This window comes from Phalaenopsis equestris, unplaced genomic scaffold, assembly GCF_001263595.1.
Source record: "Phalaenopsis equestris unplaced genomic scaffold, ASM126359v1 Scaffold000203, whole genome shotgun sequence".
NCBI classification, from domain to species: Eukaryota; Viridiplantae; Streptophyta; class Magnoliopsida; order Asparagales; family Orchidaceae; genus Phalaenopsis; species Phalaenopsis equestris.
Genome location: NW_018164645.1, coordinates 1,030,753 through 1,049,404, shown reverse-complemented (window position 1 = coordinate 1,049,404; position 18,652 = coordinate 1,030,753). Strand labels below are relative to the sequence as shown.

The window sequence follows — 18,652 nt, the reverse complement described above, 5'->3', positions numbered from 1 at the left end:
GGCCTCGACCTTCCTCGGCAGAGAGCAGCGGCTTCCTTCGGCAGATCGGGTTCGAGGGCAGTGCGGAAATACTTCGGTCGAACGCTGGATTGCGGGGTTATACTCGTGATCCGCGTCTAATAGAAAAAATAAAACGTTGTAAATCGTGTTTTGAAAAACGCAGCCAAAACGTATTAATCAAACATGAATGCCGCAATTTTAAGACCCTAAATTATCTCTAGGTTGAAAACGCCGCCGCAGTTTTAAGGCCCTAAATTATCTCTAGGTTATTCAAATTCTTTTTGTATGTACCGTACTTGAATTTTTTAAAGGTGTGAGATTTGATATGATAGATTTAAGTGTGATATTGGATGCGTTTCGGAAGAAGCGTAATAAAATAAAAAAGTTTCCAATATGTAAATTCTACAAATCGCGACCCTTCGTCTTCTTCCCCGAGCATGCACTTAAACTTTTATATGAGCTAACCCGTCTCTTTAAATCCTCCTATTTACACAAAAGTACAATTCAGCCATGGCAGGAGCAAATTCCAAAATCACTCTCAAGCTACTCATCGATGCTCGCAGCCACAAAGTACTCTTCGGCGAGGCTGGTAAGGAGTTCATAGACTTTCTGTTCAGCCTTCTCGCTCTCCCACTGGGCTCTGTCATCAAGCTCCTCTCCCCTTCAACAATGCCTGGATCCATCGGAAACCTATATCAAAGCGTAGAGAATCTTAGTAAGGCCTATCTTCTCGCAAACAGAGACAAATCTACTCTGCTTCAGCCCAAAATGTTCCTTTCTGACCTAAACAGCCCTCTGCTACTCGACACTCAACCTAGTGCGGAGACAACATACTACCTCTGTAATAATTGCAAACAAAAAATTGCTACTAAGAAGAACAATTTGTGCCCAAAATGCAAGGTGGTTATGGCCAACGAAGTCACTGTCGTGCTGCCATCGATGTCTGATTCGGCTTCTACTGGAGCTGGAAATGAGGAGGAGAGTGTTGGAGGCTTTGTGAAGGGAGTAATCACCTATATGATTACAGACACACAGACGATTTGGAAGTAACGCCATTGTCTGCTGTTTCCAGCTTCATCCTTATTGAACGTCTTAGCGTGAAAAAGGATTTACAGTTGGAGGAGAAAGTGGTCTCCATCGGCATCAAAGAGGTTAATTCCTTATCTTCATCATTCTGCCAAAATTTTCTTTTATAAATTTGTAATTTTTTCACAAATGATTTAACGAATGTTATCAAATTTTAATGATGTAGGGACTTGCTTTGCTGAAGGCAGCATTGGATTCTCCCACTGTGCTGACTGATGTTTTCTGCACGTGGATTAAGGAAACAAACCCTAAGTCTTCCACTTCTACTATTTAAACTTTGGTTGCAAAAGCACTTTTTGGAAGATTAGTAATATAGAGATGCTTAACGTAATGCTGATGGGCTGCTGTCTGTCTGTATGTGTTTTATGGTTGCTTCTGTACTGTTATTTTCTCTCTTTGTTTTGCACCGTTTGGCTTTTCTGTGCACAACTACTCTTTCTGATTCAGTAATTTTGGAATGGTATTTAGAACTAAATTTTTGATGTAAATTTTGATCAAAAGAAGGAAAATATGTTGCTGCCAAGTTCCATTTATTTCCAAGCCAAACAGATAAGTTTCATTTGTTTAGGCCCCATATGGGAACATTTTTTGTTTTTTGCTTTCTTTTTTTATTTTTGTTTCTGTTGTTAGATTGTGATGGTTATTTTAAAAAAACACATGATTTGAGTATTCTTAAAAACAAAAGGGGAATTTACAGACAAAGCACACAAATCCTCTGTATTTACGTATTTCACATCGAATCCTCTGTAAATCCTTTTTAGCCTATGCATGAAAATGAATGACAATAGTGTTAATTTTTATGTTATATTAAAGATTTGAGTGTTAGTATGTCTGTAAATATGAAAACTTGAGGTGTAGGATATGTAAATCCTCGAGAATTGTGTGCTATGTTGTAAATGCCTCTAAAATACTAACATATAAAATTTTGCTGATCAATCTTGTTTTAAATGCATAAGTAAAAAATAGAAAATAAAAATGACGCCAATCATGGCCTTAATTTTCAAGCAGAAGTAAGGATGGTGGAATGCATGTTCATCTTCTCGCCTTTCTACAAGGCCCCTTCATGGCAGAAGGCTCTATCATTAAGCTCCCCTGCCCCTGCCCCTGCCCCTACCCCTATCCCTACAACTATGATTACTTCTATTGTACAAAGCCATGAAAGGACTTGATGTCGCAAAGATAGAAGTCCTTTCTGCTTCAAACTGGTTTATCATGATGTAATTATTTCAACATACTTTATTTCATACTTTAATAAGTCTTGACATTAAACATTAAAATTAAAAAAAGATTAGTTGCAATTAATTTATTTTCATTCAACTGTTTTCAAGGCATCGAAGTTGAGTATAGTTGAAAATTTAGACGGCTAAGTTTCTAATTTTGAAACTTATCTATATTATCATAATAAAATGTCCCGTGATTTCATCTAATTAAGTCCATCTTAAAATATAAAATTAAAGCTATTATTTCATGATTAAGGGTCCGTTTGGGGCAACTTATAAGTGTATGAAAATGCCGCCGTACCGTTTGGTTCGCGCGTTTCGTCAGCTTATTCGAAGCTGCGTTTGAGATTTTACACTAAACGCAGACCGTGGGTCGACCCCTTTTTAGGATAAACAGCTTATCCTGAAACGTGCCCCAAACGAAAGTATTAACTAAAATTTTAAAAAAGAAATTAAACACTTATTTTGCTGTGAAAGGATTGCTTGTTAAGGATTCGTTGGTAATAAAAAATTTAAAATTTGAGCAAAATAAATAAATTTATCAATCATCATTAAAAGAAACCCTCCTTTTCATCATTATAAGTTAAAAAATACATTTTTCTTCTTCTGCGTCAAAGAAATGTGAGAGTGTGTGGAGGCATTGTTTGCTTGGCTAATTTTAATAGCATATCTTCAACATATTATTATAAATAGTGTAATCAGCACTAAAGAAACAAAGAGAAAAAATCCTTGGTATTGGGCTAATGCTCTAAGCCGTCATTGTCTCTAAAAATCCCATAAAATTCTATTTCTCTATAAGAGTGAGTACCAATTGGCTTTGATTATAGAGGTTCTTACTCATGCATTCTACACTTGACTCGCGTGATTTGCTCGCTTGTCATTGATTGTTTCACCGACCATTAAAGACAATGGGCGAAGTCCTAGATCTTACAAATCCTTCATATTGAAATTATGGAAGTCAGCACTAAGTTGAAGAATGGCCCCAACAATGTTCTTTTGTCTCAGATCGTGGAGATGTATATCACAAGATAAAATGATATGTAAAAGGCAATCTATCCCAACTACTTTAAACCAATTTAAGGAAGACTGAGAATGGGAGATGGTAAAGGGCCGACTAATCAACTATGGTTGACAGACGCAAATTGAAAACCAATTAAATCTGATTCCCAAATACAAAAGTCAAAGCCTGAAAGTTTTATGATCTCAAAAGAAAACTATTGCAATCCAAACAAGGAGGAGAGCCAATTGAAGCCTACTACAATCAAACAAGGAGGAAAACCAATTGACGCCTACTACAACCATCAAGTGTTAGAGAAATTGATTTCCATTGATCAAATCCAAGGAGATGTGAAACTAACATCATACAAACCTTTGATCCAAGAATATAATATTTTATATATTTTTGGAAGTCCTTGATGATTTCCTATACACAATTCAAGGTAATCCACTTTTGAAAAAAAAAAAAAAAGAATGGCACAAGCTTTTTTTTTGCTTTTAAAAAAAATTATCTTTGATAAAACGTGATGATGAGAAAAAGAGCTCAATACCAACCATTACGGTACTTTTGAGAGAGGACAAAGCAAAATCACCTCTCTAATTCTTGGCCAATGAGAAGCGAGAAGCCAACAATTATGACCAACATAAAACAACAAATTGATGAAAGTGGCTACATACATTGAGGAAGTACAAAACACAAGTGAGAAAATTGCTTCAAAGTACATGATTACACACTGGTGGAATGAACTCGGGTCAATGATGAAATTAGAATAGTGTAAATAATGTACGGGCTCCATTAGTAAGTATTGAGCCCCAATAACACAATTCCAACCATAAAAAAAACAATACCATCATTTAGAAAGACCGGTAAAATAAGCTATTGCTTAGTATGTTTTAAGCAAAAATTATCTCCCGGTTGGAAAATTGATATATAAACAACTGACTATGACATTCAACTCTTTTATGTTTATAGAGTCCATGAAACCCAAGCAAATGTACTTTGGTGATGTTAAAATATGTTCTATGTGGAGGACTTTACAAATGGTAGAGCAAATATCACATGTGAAATAAATAACAAAGAATGCTTGATTTGGCTATGACATCATTAATTGGGACATATCTCATTTTGTTGTCCTTTTCAGCAATTTATTTTCTGGCATACGAGAATCAAAATTCATTTGTGAACCACGTATATACATAGACTTGTCGAAGAAGTTCTGGGCAGAAGCTATTAATACTGCATTCTATCTGATAAATCGTGGTATGTCAGTACATTTGAATAAAGGCTTACGGAATAAATTTGGAGTGACAAAAAAATAATTCTATCTCATCCGATAGTATTTGGTTGTTTATTATATGTTTGTGTTGATATAGAATCTAGAAGTAAGTTTGATTCAAAATATGTCAAGTGCACTTTTATGAAGTATGACTCAGACGAAGTTGGGTGCAAATTCAGAGATTACTAGAATAAAAAAATTATTAGGAGCAAGGATGTGACTTTCAATGAAATAGAGATGTAAAAGGACATAAACCGAAGTCAGGATTATTCATCGGTTACTTCTGAAGAGTCTTTAAGTATTTTGAGATTGAAGATATTGGTGATTAAGAAGATAGACAAAGAAAATGTGTTCGATCTCATGGAACACATGAAATCAATAATGTTCTCTTAATTTTATTTAATTAGTTGTTATATTAGTTTAGTTTTATTATTTATGTTGTTTTTTCACATTTAATATATTGTTATGGTGCATGTTTTTTTTTTATTTTTTAATATACATAATTAATTTTTAGTAATATGGTGTTATAATGCACGTTACTATTTTAAATTATGTATGATATGGTGAAATTCTGCTAAATTTTTTTCCAATAATTTTTCACCCCACGTTATTATGCTCATAAATTTTCTTGATTTTTTTAATTATTGCTTCCATGTCTTAATGTTGTCCGTAATATATTTAAATTATTAATGACACGTCGAATGATGCCTGAAATTATTATATATTAATTCTGCTTTGTTGAATTGCTGCTCCTGTCGTCAGGATCCTGGTGTACACATCACTGTTAAAAAGGTACAAACAATTTATTTTTATATGAAATTAATTTAAAACTTAATGTTGTTTATTTATGTTTATTATTACTAATACTTATTATTACGAGAACACAATAAAATTATCCTTAGTCCAACGTTATATGTAGATGAAATATAGTGCTTTTGAAGCCATAAAGAATTTTGTCAAAAAATGCCTAAACTGCTTAAGGAGACCTTGAGACATAAGCCGTCATTGTACCCCCCTCATCACCTGAAAGTTATCATAGCTATGAATTCATTTCTTTTATTGCATATACCATAGCAAGTAACACTTTATATTTTGCAGCCCGTTTTATTCGTTGTTATAATTGAAGTAATTTTAATTAGGTTCAAGTAAATGTCAATTAAAATGTTAACATTATATGGGTCTATATACAGTCTGGAAACCCGACGACACAGAGCTACTGGTTCAAACGAGGTTGAAATAATACCTCAACTTTCTGGTGTAAAAATGTCCTATATAAATCTTACATAATTTTTAACATTTTAAATTTAAAAATTTTCTGAACTCTTTAAATTGTTTTGACTACATTAAAAATTTCATTGTTACCGTTAATTTTTTTATGAATTATTAATTACATGTCAAAATAGTTAGCACTTTATATTGTTAATTGTAGAACAATTAGCACTTTGTATTGCATTGAAATGTAAATGAACTATGAAAGAAGTTGGAAATAATAACTTTTTATTATGCAAAAAACATACACAAAAAAAGTATTTTGGTTAGGGTTATATGCATATAGAATGTAGCACCTTTAAAGCTACAAAGAACCTTATCAAAATGGCCTAATCAGCCTAAGGAGAGCTTGAGGCGTAAGTGATATTTGTACTACTCTCCTCACGTAGAAGTTCTTATAGCTACAAATGTATTATTTTTCATTTTATATGCCAGAATAATTAACATTTTATGACGTCTTTAATATTTACTGTTATAATTGAAGTTTTAATTATGCTCATGTAAATTTTAACTCTTTCTTTTAAGTGAAATCAACTGCAAGATCAGAACTAATTTTTAAATATGAGCACGCCCTTGTCATGCATGTTGATATGTTTTAATGACGAGCTGCGATTTTCAAAAGACTTCACTCCCACTTATGTTGATGGACATAAACATCTCGTTCAAGTTTCACGGTTTATATCATTAGATGAATTATAAAAAAAAAATCATTCTTTTACTGCGCAACGATAGTTCAACGCATATCGTTAATATAGTATGTCGTTTGCCAGTTAGTACTAGTTACACTGTAACTTCGGCCGATGATGACAAATGTTGCGAGTTTATGTTGTTATAAGCCATAAAACCCATAATAATTATATATGTTGAGGCTGAACCCTTGCCTGTTGATGCTTCTGAAGTCGATGCTCCTTCAAATGCTGTCGGTCCTTCGAATGTTGCTGGTCCTTCACACGCTTCCGAATATGTGCCTGAAATTCGTAGGTAAAAAGAATTTTATATACTGAATTAATATAACAATGAGAGGAGTCTACTATAAACTTCTTATACTTTTTGAATTCAACTTTGTAGGCCAACTTCAATTTCTTATAATAAACATGACACCCAGTTATATAATATACATAACCAACCAGTGGACAATTATAGTACATGTCGATCATTTGACTTATCACATTCATTCCATCCTTACGTTAGCAGACATGATGAGCCAGTCACACATCGAGAGTCCCACAATATGCGTTTGGATGCTAACATAGGCGAATATGAAATGATGGATAGTGGCACCAGTGACAAGTCAAGCGAGCCAGAGGCAAACAAGGATCATAATGTACGAGATAGTGAGCTGAATACCGTTTTACGAGGGCACAATTTATTACGCTGATACACAGTGTTAAATACGGAGATGTTAGAGTCAATGGCTGAGAACAATTGATTTATTGTGGCATTTCGACCTACCGAAGAATGGGATGTAGTTGAAGAATGCCATGTTACCATAATTCAAGTTCCCTTACATGGAGATGATGCTATTCCAGATGTATTATATGAGTTGATGATATTTCAAGTAAGGATGTGCTATAATGGGCTCTGAATGGATGGTCGATTAGTAATAATGTAGAGTACATTAAAACACCTTCAAACAAAAAAAATGACTTATTGTCCAGTGTGTAAATTCCAATCATGATACCCCTTCGTGTCAGTGGCGTCTACAGGCTGCGAAAAGTCAACGTTTAGGAGTTGTGTGGAAAGTATTAATGCTTGGGTCATACCATACATGTAGTCATCCGAAAATGTCAACTGGACACCTAAACTGCACTTCGAAGTTCATATGTCACTACGTCAACTCAGTTTTAAGGCAACTACTTGACCATATGCCCAAGGAAATTATTGCTTGGATGGAGGCCAAATTTAATGTTTGTGCTAGTTACATCAATACATAAACTGAATGTAGAAAAGTAATAAAATCAATATTTGGCAGTTTTGAGGAGTTATATTTGCTACTTATTTTAACTAATGGAAGCAATACATAGTGCAATACCAGGCACTGTGTATAAATTTGAAGTTAAAACTAATACCCGTTTCCATAGCATCTTCTGGGGCATTTAACCCCAGTATATACGGGTGGAGATTTTGCCGACCCGTGCCTAATATGGACGGGATGCTTCTTCGAGGAAAGTATAGAGGGACTCTATCGGCTGTAGTAGGAATTGACGGAAACAAAGAACTTTTTCCACTTGCATTTGCTTAAGTTGAGTCGGAAAATACTGAGTGGTGGGTAAGGTTTCTACAACAACTCTATGCTTTGTTAGAAGTCGTCTTGACTCGTTGAGATCTATGTATTATATAAGACAGGGACCCAAATTTGGTTTGCGGCTACAGAGAGATTTTGACCTGGGCTGCACTTCGACACTGCTTGCATCAACTACAAGAAAACTTTTAGAAGGCATTAAGAAGTCTTGCAATAGGGGATGTCGACATCGTCAATGACAAAGATAATACTGATGAATTCAAGATATTTAATAGGCACATGAATGATATTAAACAAATTAAGAAAGACATGCAATTGGTTGATTGAGAAAGATATCATGAAATAGACTTTAACAAATAACGGTAGAGCTCGATTTAACATAATGACAATAAACACATCTGAATGTTTTAACGGGGTTCTGAGATGTGCACATGGTCTCCCAATTCAGGGCTTCATTGTGCTATATATCACAAATTGATTGCCTTTACCTAAACCCTAAACAATATGCCATAGTGAATCGAAGCTGGGAGTTGAGACGTTGTCCCACACAATATCTAATCAACAAAAAATTGATTGCGAGACCCATCAATTTTCCCAGTCGACCTGCAAAAATAATCTTGGATATCAGGAATTTAATATGGCTTGTTGGACATTTCATGTTGCTATTCTTTTTTTCAAAGAAACTTTCATGCAAATACAATAAGCCACAAATATATCACTTATCATGTGTGCATGTGATTGTGGCATTGGGGCTAGACATTAGGATCATATGTTTTTATGATATTTTTTTTGCATTCATAACTGATTTGTGTTAATTTTTTTTTATCTATGTTTTTATGGGGTTCATTAAATAATCAGGAGATAGATGCAAAGTATTTTTAATTATACATTACTTCAATTTTTAAAAGTGAAGATGTGATATGATAGATTGAAAAGCTAACAAAATTTAAGTCTGATTTATCTAAATACATTGAAAGGGATGCGTTTCGGAAGAAGCGTAATAAAAAAAAAAAAATGTTTTAAATATGTAAATTCTACCAAACGAGACCCTTCGTCTTCTTCCCCGAGCATGCACTTAAACCTTTATATGAGCTAAGCCGTCTCTTTAAATCCTCCCATTTACACAAATGCACAAATCAGCCATGGCAGGAGCAAATTCCAAAATCATTCTCAAGCTACTCATCGATGCTCGCAGCCACAAAGTACTCTTCGGCGAGGCTGGTGAGGAGGTCATTGACAGCCTTCTTGCTCTCCCACTTGGATCTGTCATCAAGCTCCTCTCCCCTTCAACAATGCCTGGATCCATCGGAAACCTATATCAAAGTGTAAATAGTCTCAACAAGACCTATCTTCTCGCTAACAGAGATAAGTCCTCTTTACTTGAGCCCAAAATCTTCCTTTCTGACCTAACGAGCCCTCTGCTCCTCGGCACTCAACCTAATGCGGAGACAAAATACTATCTCTGTAATAATTGCAAACAAAAAATTGCTGCTAAGAGGAACAATTTGTGCCCAAAATGCAAGTTGGTTATGGCCAACGAAGTCACTGTCGTGCTGCCATCGATGTCTGATTCGGCTTCTACTGGAGCTGGAAATGAGGAGGAGAGTGTTGGAGGCTTTGTGAAGGGAGTAATCACCTATATGATTACAGACAATTTGGAAGTAACGCCATTGTCTGCAATTTCTAGCATGATTCTTATTAAACGTTTTAGCTTGAAAAAGGATGTACAGTTAGAGGAGAAAGTGGTCGCCATCGGCATCAAAGAGGTTAATTCCTTAGCTTCATCTTTCTGCTAAAATATTCTTTTATAAATTTGTAATTTTTTCACAAATGATTTAACGAATGATTTCAAATTTTAATGTAGGGACTTGCTTTGCTGAAGGCATCACTGGATTCTCCCACTGTGCTAACTGATGTTTTTTGTTCATGCATTAAGAAAACAAACCCTACGTCTTCCCGTTTTAGTATTTAATCTCTGGTTGCAAAAACTCATTTTGCAAGGTTAGTAATATATAGATATGTAAGGCAATGCTGATGGGGCTGCTGCCTGTTTGTATGTGTTCTAAGGTTGCTTCTGCACGGTTCTTTTTTCTCTTTGTTTTGAACCGTTTGGCTTTTGTGTGCACACCTACTCTGTCTGCTTCACTAACTTTGGAATTGTACTTGGGACTAAAGTTTTGATGTAAATTCTGATCAAAAGAAGGAAAATGTGTTGCTGCCAAGTTCCATTTATTTCCAAGCCAAACAGATACAAGTTTCATTTGTTTAGGACTCATGGGATCATTATTTGTTTTTTGTTTTTTATGTTTTATTGTTTTATTTTTATTTTGTTGAATAACAACAACAACAATGCCTTAATCCCACTAGTGTGGTCGGCTACATGAATCCTTTTTCTCCATTGAGTCCTATTTTACTTCTAGTAAATTAAGATCATTTTTAATACAATAAGCCCAAGTCTTCCTAGGTCTACCTCTGCCTTATTTTGTTGAACGTGTTCTTAAACATAAGTGATTTGTGTTTAAAAAGCAAAAAATAAAAGGGGAATTTACGAACTAAGAAGTTTATGTATTTAAGTATCTCATATCTAATCTTTAATAATCTTGCACATTTACACACATAGGAGTGGTAATAGTGTTAATTTTATATGATATTAAAGATTTGAGTATCATCTGTAAATATGGAAGTTGAGGTGTAGGATATGTAAATACATGAGAATTGTGTGCTATGTATGTAAATGCTCCAAAACAAGCATATAAAAATTATGCTAATTAAATTTGTTTAAAAAAAAAAAAAATGATGCCGAACATGCCCTTAATTTTGAAGTAGATGAAATAAATAAACTGAGGGAAAAAAAGTCAAAAAGAGTGGTTTTCATGCTAAGTTGTGAGAGTAGTATTAAAGGCACAGATAAGAAAGCAACCCATGACGAAAGTTCAATATTTTGAGTCTCAACTCTTTAAAGACGGTCGAATGCATGTTCATCTTCTTTCAATGTTCTGACATACTGCAAGATTCTGTCATCAAGCTCCTCTCCCCCTCGCTACGATGATTATATAAACTGTAGAAAGTCTCCAAAAGACTAGTCGCAAAGATAGAAGTCCTTTCTGCTTAAAATTGGTTTCTCCATATGTAATTATTACAACATACTTTCTTTCATACTCCAATAGATCTTCACATAAAACATTAGAACTAAAATAAGATTAGTTGCACTTGATTTATTTTTAGTCAATTATTTTCAAGGCATTGAAGTTGTGTATAGTTGAAAATTTAAACGGTTGAGTTTCTAACTTAGACGGTTAAGTTTTAACTATTAGAATTGTGTTGAGCTTAGTAGTAGAGGAAGATCTATATCTATAATAGATGATTATGAGAAGTTTTAACTATCAGAATTGTGTTGAGCTTAGTAGCAGAGGAAGATCTATATCTATAATAGATGATTATGAGAACTTTCCTACATGATGACTTAGAAGAGGAATTGTATATTGAGCAATCATAGAGATATGACGTTCTAGAACAAGAATAAATGGTAACATAAGGAAATGTTTATAATTTGAAGGAGGCCCCAAGACAATGATATATGAGATTTAAAAGGTTGATGCCAGACAATGAATATATGAAGCATCAAATAGAAGACACTTGCTATATCGTGCTTTTTCTGAATGTGGAAAACATGATTGTAGGAGCATATATGAAGGAAATTATGAACTTGATTGAGCAATTATCAAAAAAGTTTGAGATAAAGATTTAGATGCAATCAAGAAGATCTTCAATATAAGAATCAATAGGGACATAAGTACAAGTAATCTGAAGTTATCTTAGGCAGAATATATTAACAAAGTCCTACACATGCTCAACATGAGAAACAAAATCAGTTTGCATCTCCTTAGGTAGTGTCTCTTTAAGTTATCTTAGGAATAATCACTTGAGTTTGAAGCAGAACAACACATAAAAAAAAACCCTTATGTTTCGATTGTTGGAAGTTTGATATATGCGATGATATGTACAATACTAGATATAACATTTGTAGTGTGAGTGGTCAACATATACATGAATAATCCAGAGAAACATCATTGAGATGCAGTGAAATGGGTTTTTAAATATTTTAGATGAAAAATCAATAATGCACTTTATTTTAGAAGTACAAAGATTAATCTATAGAGATGTAAATTGAGACCTGACAGGAGATGTATATGATAGAAGAAGCACAACAGATTATGTCTTCACTTTGGGGACCACAATAATAAGTTGGATTTTAGGTTGTAAAATATTGTTGTACTTTCAACTACTGAAACAAAGTATATTGCTTTCAAATGAGGTTAGCAATGATATGTGTGTTGTAGAACCTTATGATAGAATTTGGTAAGAAATAAGGAATTTAAAAGCTTCATAATGATAATATGAGTGTTATTCATCTAGCTAAGAATACCGCATTTCATGCTAGTATGAAACACACTTAGCTAACATATTGCTTAATGCGTTCACTCATAGAAGATAGTCAGTTATCCTAGAGAAAACACATAACTCATAATCTTGCATATATGTTGACTATGATTGTTACAAATAAGAACTTAAAGCTATGTTTGGCTTCAATTGGAGATAAAAAAAAGTTGAAATTGGAGTTGAGCTACACTACTGTTTATTACTATGAAGATGCTGGAGGTTTGTATGAGAAGAAATGTTCGCAATTAGCTTCCAAGTAGAAGATTGTTATATGTGGAGCTTGATTGGGCTAGGAAGAGCACACTCATGCCTAGGGAGGGTCCTAGCACCTGATAACCGAAACCCAATGCCAATAGAGGCGCCTAGGCTCCCAGGAACAACCCTGGATTAGAGTGCTTAAAAATCCAATGCTTAGTAAGTTCTCAACTGCACTTGATCAAAACTCTTATATTATAGGAATCACAAGAACATTTCTCCACATAACTCAGAATCCTGCATATATGTTGACTATGATTGTTACACATAAGAAATTAAAGCTATACTTGGCTTCAATTGGAGATCGAAAAAGTTGAAACCGGAGTTGAGCTACACTACTGTTTATTATTACGAAGATGCTGAAGATTTGTATGAGAAGAAATGTTCACAATCAGCTTCTAAGTAGAAGATTGTTATATGTGGGGCCTGATTGGGCTAGGAAGAGCACACTCATGCCCAGGGAGGGGCCCTAGCACCCGACAATCGGAACCCAGTGCCAGTAGATGTGCTTAGTCTCCCAGGAACATGAAAAACTCTGGATTAGAGTGCTAAAAAATCTGATGCTCAGTAAGTTCTCACCTGCACTTGATCAAAACTCCTATTTTTTAAGAATTACAAGAACATTTCTCCTGGCAAAATAACTTTCACCATAGAAAATATTCCTCCCCCTCCCCCAAAATAAGAATAAGACAAAAAGGAATTGCAGAAAAACTACATTTATATATACAATACAAAAGCATAAATCTTTCAAACAATCGGGTCTGTTTGGGGCAGTTGTAGCTTATTCAACTTCTGCTGATAAACAGTTTATCCTGATAATCTGCTGATGAACAGCTGATCCAGATAAACTGTTTGACTGTTTGGTTTGTGTGTCTGAAAAACAACTGACTCTGGATGAATGACCATTCTGCCCCTGTTTTAGATAAACTGTTTAGCTGTTTGATTTGTGCGTTTTGTAAACGGCTTATTTATAGCTGTTTGTGGAAACATGATGCATTCTACAAATGTTTTTTTCTCTCTCTCTATTCTAACCATAGGTCCCCATTGGATTCCTTTGAAATTAGAAAGTATTTTGCGAGAAATAATGATTTAATACTCGTATTTATAATGAAGGTTAATTATGCATGGGACATTTACATACATACCATCCAAATCCTTTATATTTATACAGATAATACCTAAACTTTTACTACTTACATTTATGCCACCCAAAGATTTCATACCACATTTATAACTACACTATAAATGACCGTTAAGCCTCTCAAACCTGCATAATCGTAAAAGAAGCAAATTACAACAACATAAAGCATATTTATAAGTCCACATAACAGCCATATAAGAAGTCTGAGGTAGAGAGAGCAGCAGCTAAATTCTTACCACTGCTGCTGAACGATTACTGGCCATCATATGTGGCCAAATAAAAAGTATATAAAACATATTTATAAATCATATGTGGCCAAATAAAAAATACATAAACCTGCAACAGTATAATTTAGAACCACTTGCTACCAAACTGTTAAATTTCTTAAGAGCAAATACAAAAAGTTTGATTGCTAAAAAAAATGAAAAAAAGAGGGTAATTACATACATACCACCCAATTCTTATGTATTAACATATCTAACACCTAAAATTTGATTTTTACATCTATACCAGTCAGACCTTTTCATGCATAAGGAGTATATAAGTAAATATCAAATTTTAAGTATTGGAAATGTAAACATACAAGAATTGTGTGTTATGCATGTAAAACTTTTAAAAATAGAAGGGCATTTACATACATACCGCCCAATTCCTATCTATTTACATATTTAACATCAACATTCCACATTTTACATTTATACCGTCCAAATCATTCATCACATGAACTACAAATGTTCACATCAAACAGAAAAGGCAAAACAACACCATTTTAAATTGCAAAAATGCTTTAAACAGTTTAAGGACCCACGAAAAACAGTCTCATGATCGAGCAATTTCGTCCGCTATCTGGTCTCGTAATGCGACCATTTCCCTTGCACCTTCACCTTCGCGATTGTAAGCATGTTTGGATTCTTTCTGTTGTATGGGATGTTTGACAATGAATTCAAATGCTTCTTGTGGAATCTGATGCCATTTCCCTTGCCACTTCACCTTCGCGATTGTAAGCATGTTCGGATTCTTCCTGTTGTATGGGATGTCTGACAATGAATTCAAATGCTTCTTGTGGAATCTGATGCAGGTCTTCTTCTACAGATGCAAAGTCCACATCAGAGCAAGAGTGGTGACGTCGGATGTAATTGTGCAGCGCCGTAGTTGCCACAACTATTTGTACATGCTTCGAAAATGGTAGGTTGACATGTCACGTAATATCATTCACTTCTTCTTACATACCCCGAATGACCTCTCAATGACACCGCCTAAAGAGGAGTGTCGTTTCTTGAACATTTACTTTCTACCACGTGCAATCCCGCTTGACCTCTCGATGTCGGGAATGTGGTACTTTGTGTCGGCATAAGGCTTTAGATAACCCATTTGTAAGGGATATACGACGTCAACCAGATAATATTTACCTGCACGAAACACATAATTTAGAAACAGACTCATAAATATCTAATATATTTGCTATAATTACGTACCAGGAGGGGCTACGAGAAGTAATGAGTTCGCCGTCTTGTTGCAAACTTAAAAACACGACAATCGTGTGCGCTGCCTTCTCATCCAGCCATCACAAATGTGTGGGAGAACCACACCGTCCAATGTAGGCCACCTTGTCGGTGCCAGATACACGTGCATCAACGTGAGTTCCTCAATAGCTCTTATACAATCCTAAATTTAATAATGTATAATCTATTAATGATTGAGAGGTAAATAATTTTAATATAATAATGAGATGTTTAAGATATACCTTGAAGAACGACATGTAACGAGGGTCAACATGTAGCGAGGGTCATTCGCAATTTGTGTCGGGATGGATTCAAATGTAGGATCCTCGGGCTTAAATATCTTAGCAGCTAAATTTACTAGAGCATTTCTGCCAATGAAAAATTATCTGCTGATAGTCTCTGATGAATGTTAAATCGCTCCATGACTCCTCTAATGAACTCCTGAGATAATATGTAGTGTTATTACTAGCACCTTTCTTGATGTCATTCTGGTCGAGTCATTCAAATCATGTTGGTGTTGTAGTTCATAGAGCAGATCAGTGAAAATCTCTTTCTTCATTCAGAACATGTTTGCGAAACGTGTCGGATGGCCTTGTAGTAACTCACCAACCTATTTATCGCCAACATATCTCGACGTCATACATGAAGTTCGATCGATGTATGTGAGGTAGTAGTCAAATAAAAAAGTAAGAATAAACACAATTTTTCTAATATATTGTAATTGTTCTGGATTCATCCTACGAAAATTAGTTCAAAGAAAATAGTTAAAACATTCAACCATTTAAAGACATCCATACAACATATAAACACATTAGATATGAGAACTACAGTATTAACTATAAGGAGTGCATATAAAAAAAAATTCTAGGAAAAAAATAACGATCCCTGTCACAACATTACAAACAATTATGAGAAAACAAAACAACAAGCTTTCAAAACATTCAGTTTTCCAAGGAGGAACGTAAGAAATTAACTTAGTATTCTGCTTCTAACTTCACGAAAAATTCTCTATGGACTGGATCTTGTAGTAACTTATCATAATTGAGATATAATTTCCTGTCCGTCTTAACCTCAATATGTGTATTTAAGATTTGAAGACACTCCTCAACGGATATATCCTGTGATGAAGTAAGCTGAACAATGCAGGATTCAACAAGTTTTTCGATTGTGCTTCTGAAGAATGCGGCTCCGTTCTTCCTTTTCTCCACCCTACGCCGTTTTGGAACGAATGAGGATTCCATTGACCTATGGATTTCACAGGACATTTCTCCTGAGCCATTTAGATTATCAGTTCCAAGAACAACAACTGTGCCAATGAGTCTTGGAACTGTAAACCATGCAATTTATCTAAGAAAAATACAAATTTGTGAACCTGGATGCCGAAAGGAGTCATTGTACTAGATCCAAAGTGACATAAATGTTCATACCTGGATGTTGAAAGGAAGCAGGGAGCAATGTCAAGACGCGATCGGGATGGCGACAGAGGCAATGGCGAGACGCTATCAGGATGGCGAACAGAAGCAGGGATCACGATCTAGGGCAGAACTTCAGGATCGCGATCTAGGGCAGAGCAAGGGAGGAGAAGATTAGAAAAAGAATAAAGAAGTGAAGAAGAGAGAAGAGGATAACAATTTTTTATCACTCTCGGGCGATTGGGGGAAGTGCGAAGGAGCGGCACCGAGAATCGTCGCACGCATAAAGAGGGCACCTAGAATGCGTCGCGCGGGAGAGGAACAGGTGATAAAAGGGTACCGAGGGAGGCGTTCGGAATGTTGATCGCAGGGTTATACCTGCGATCGCGTATCCACTAAATTAGAGACGCCGTTTTCTTATAAGCAATGCAAACGTGCAAAACAAAGAGTACGTATAAGCTGCCCCAAGCTTATAAAATCACATAATATATAAACATTCTGCAATTAGAAAGAACTCACCAATATGAGCATCAGATTATTGCTTCCATCAGAGGATTTGATGGAAAACAGACCAACAAGGTTGAATCTTGGACACCTCATTTCTTTCATGATCATCAACATAAACATAAAATCCATTAGAACGGAGTTGAGAAAACGCCAGATTGAGAGAATTCTGTTTTTCTTCCGAATGCTTCCCTTGAGACGGCTGACGCTTAAATCACTTCTTTGACACCCAAGAAATATAATCCTTTTCCTTCCTCTGGGCCAATTCGTTTCTTCATTATTAGCTAAATCCCTCTCCGTCCTCGGCAGCAACTTTAAACCCGCGAGTATTTCTTGTTTTAAGAGATGTCCTGATGCTGACTCCTCCATCCCATCTCTGCCCGAGAAGATCTGACGCTTGTTTTTGGTTTGAAAGTCGTATTCTACCACGCGCACACCGCCAATGTTGGGGTAGTCATCCGGCGCGTGGGTGAGATAGAGCCGATTTTGAAAAAATATGGCATCGCTGAAAGCGGGGAAGTAGTGCAAGGTCCAATGGGAGCCGCCGATGGGACGGAGCATGACAGATTCATGTCGGAAAAGAAAAAAGTTGGGATTTAGGCAAGGTCGACGAACAGAACGGACTAATAAGAAAATGGAAATCGGCATGGAGGCCTGAGAGAGGGTCAGCGATGGAAGGGATTCATCCAGTAGAGTCATCGAGAGCAACTTAACACCCGTTTGATTGGTCGAAGAAGGCTAGTGTTCGATAGGAGGGGATCAAGGGAAAATTATAAATGGCGTCGTCGGTGATGGAGTAATAGCTTGAGGAGGCGGAGGAGGTGGAGCCAGGGAAGAGGATGAGGGCGTGAATGGAGGAGATGAAGTCGGCAGTGATGGAGGAAGACGAGATCGTAGAACGCCAGGATTGGCACAGGCTCGATAAGGCGGTGAAGTAAGCAGGACTCTGAAGGCGCATGACGATAGAGTGGAGGGCCAGTTCTGGGAGCGAAAATCAGTTATCGCCGGCGAGCGAGACGGGAGGTTCTGAGAGAAGAAATATTCCCTCACGGTGCTTAGCCAATAAAAGTGCGGCACCTGTAAATCACGGTCTTTTTTGTGGCTGTACGAAGATGGAATGGTAAACTAACCGAACAGCATCTTGTGTTGGTGTTAATTTAATTTTTTGATATAAGCTCACATTCGAAATTCTAGTGTTAGTCTTCGTAATACAAGCGTTCATATAAATAATTTATTATATTAATTAGTTCGTTTCTCCACGAACGAGCTGAAGACAAGCGTTCATATAAATAATTTATTATATTAATT

General features: G+C 35.7%; 3 protein-coding genes and 1 long non-coding RNA gene across 4 annotated transcripts; 3 read left to right on the top strand and 1 right to left on the bottom strand.

Moving 5' to 3' along the window:
* Nucleotides 1-385: 385 nt before the first annotated feature.
* On the top strand, nucleotides 386-1,029 carry LOC110022955 (the record flags this gene model as incomplete). Its single annotated transcript, XM_020722131.1, has 1 exon — nucleotides 386-1,029. A coding segment is annotated over exon 1 (519 nt), but the record flags the coding sequence as incomplete, so codon positions are not given.
* Nucleotides 1,030-1,037: 8 nt separating this feature from the next.
* Nucleotides 1,038-1,323, top strand: LOC110022875. Its single transcript, XR_002293819.1, has 2 exons — nucleotides 1,038-1,151; nucleotides 1,253-1,323. It is a non-coding gene; the product is annotated as an uncharacterized LOC110022875 (long non-coding RNA).
* A 5,379-nt stretch (nucleotides 1,324-6,702) lies between these two features.
* LOC110022954 lies at nucleotides 6,703-18,371 on the bottom strand. Its single transcript, XM_020722130.1, has 2 exons — nucleotides 17,360-18,371; nucleotides 6,703-6,816 (listed from the first exon to the last, which is right to left on the bottom strand). Exons 1-2 carry the CDS (start codon nucleotides 18,041-18,043, stop codon nucleotides 6,703-6,705), a joined length of 798 nt encoding a protein of 265 aa, XP_020577789.1. The 5' UTR covers nucleotides 18,044-18,371.
* On the top strand, nucleotides 9,123-10,339 carry LOC110022874. The gene is made up of 2 exons (XM_020722003.1): nucleotides 9,123-9,856; nucleotides 9,955-10,339. The coding sequence occupies exons 1-2, from the start codon at nucleotides 9,218-9,220 to the stop codon at nucleotides 10,060-10,062; spliced, it is 747 nt and encodes a 248-aa protein (XP_020577662.1). The 5' UTR covers nucleotides 9,123-9,217; the 3' UTR covers nucleotides 10,063-10,339.
* Nucleotides 18,372-18,652: the final 281 nt, after the last annotated feature.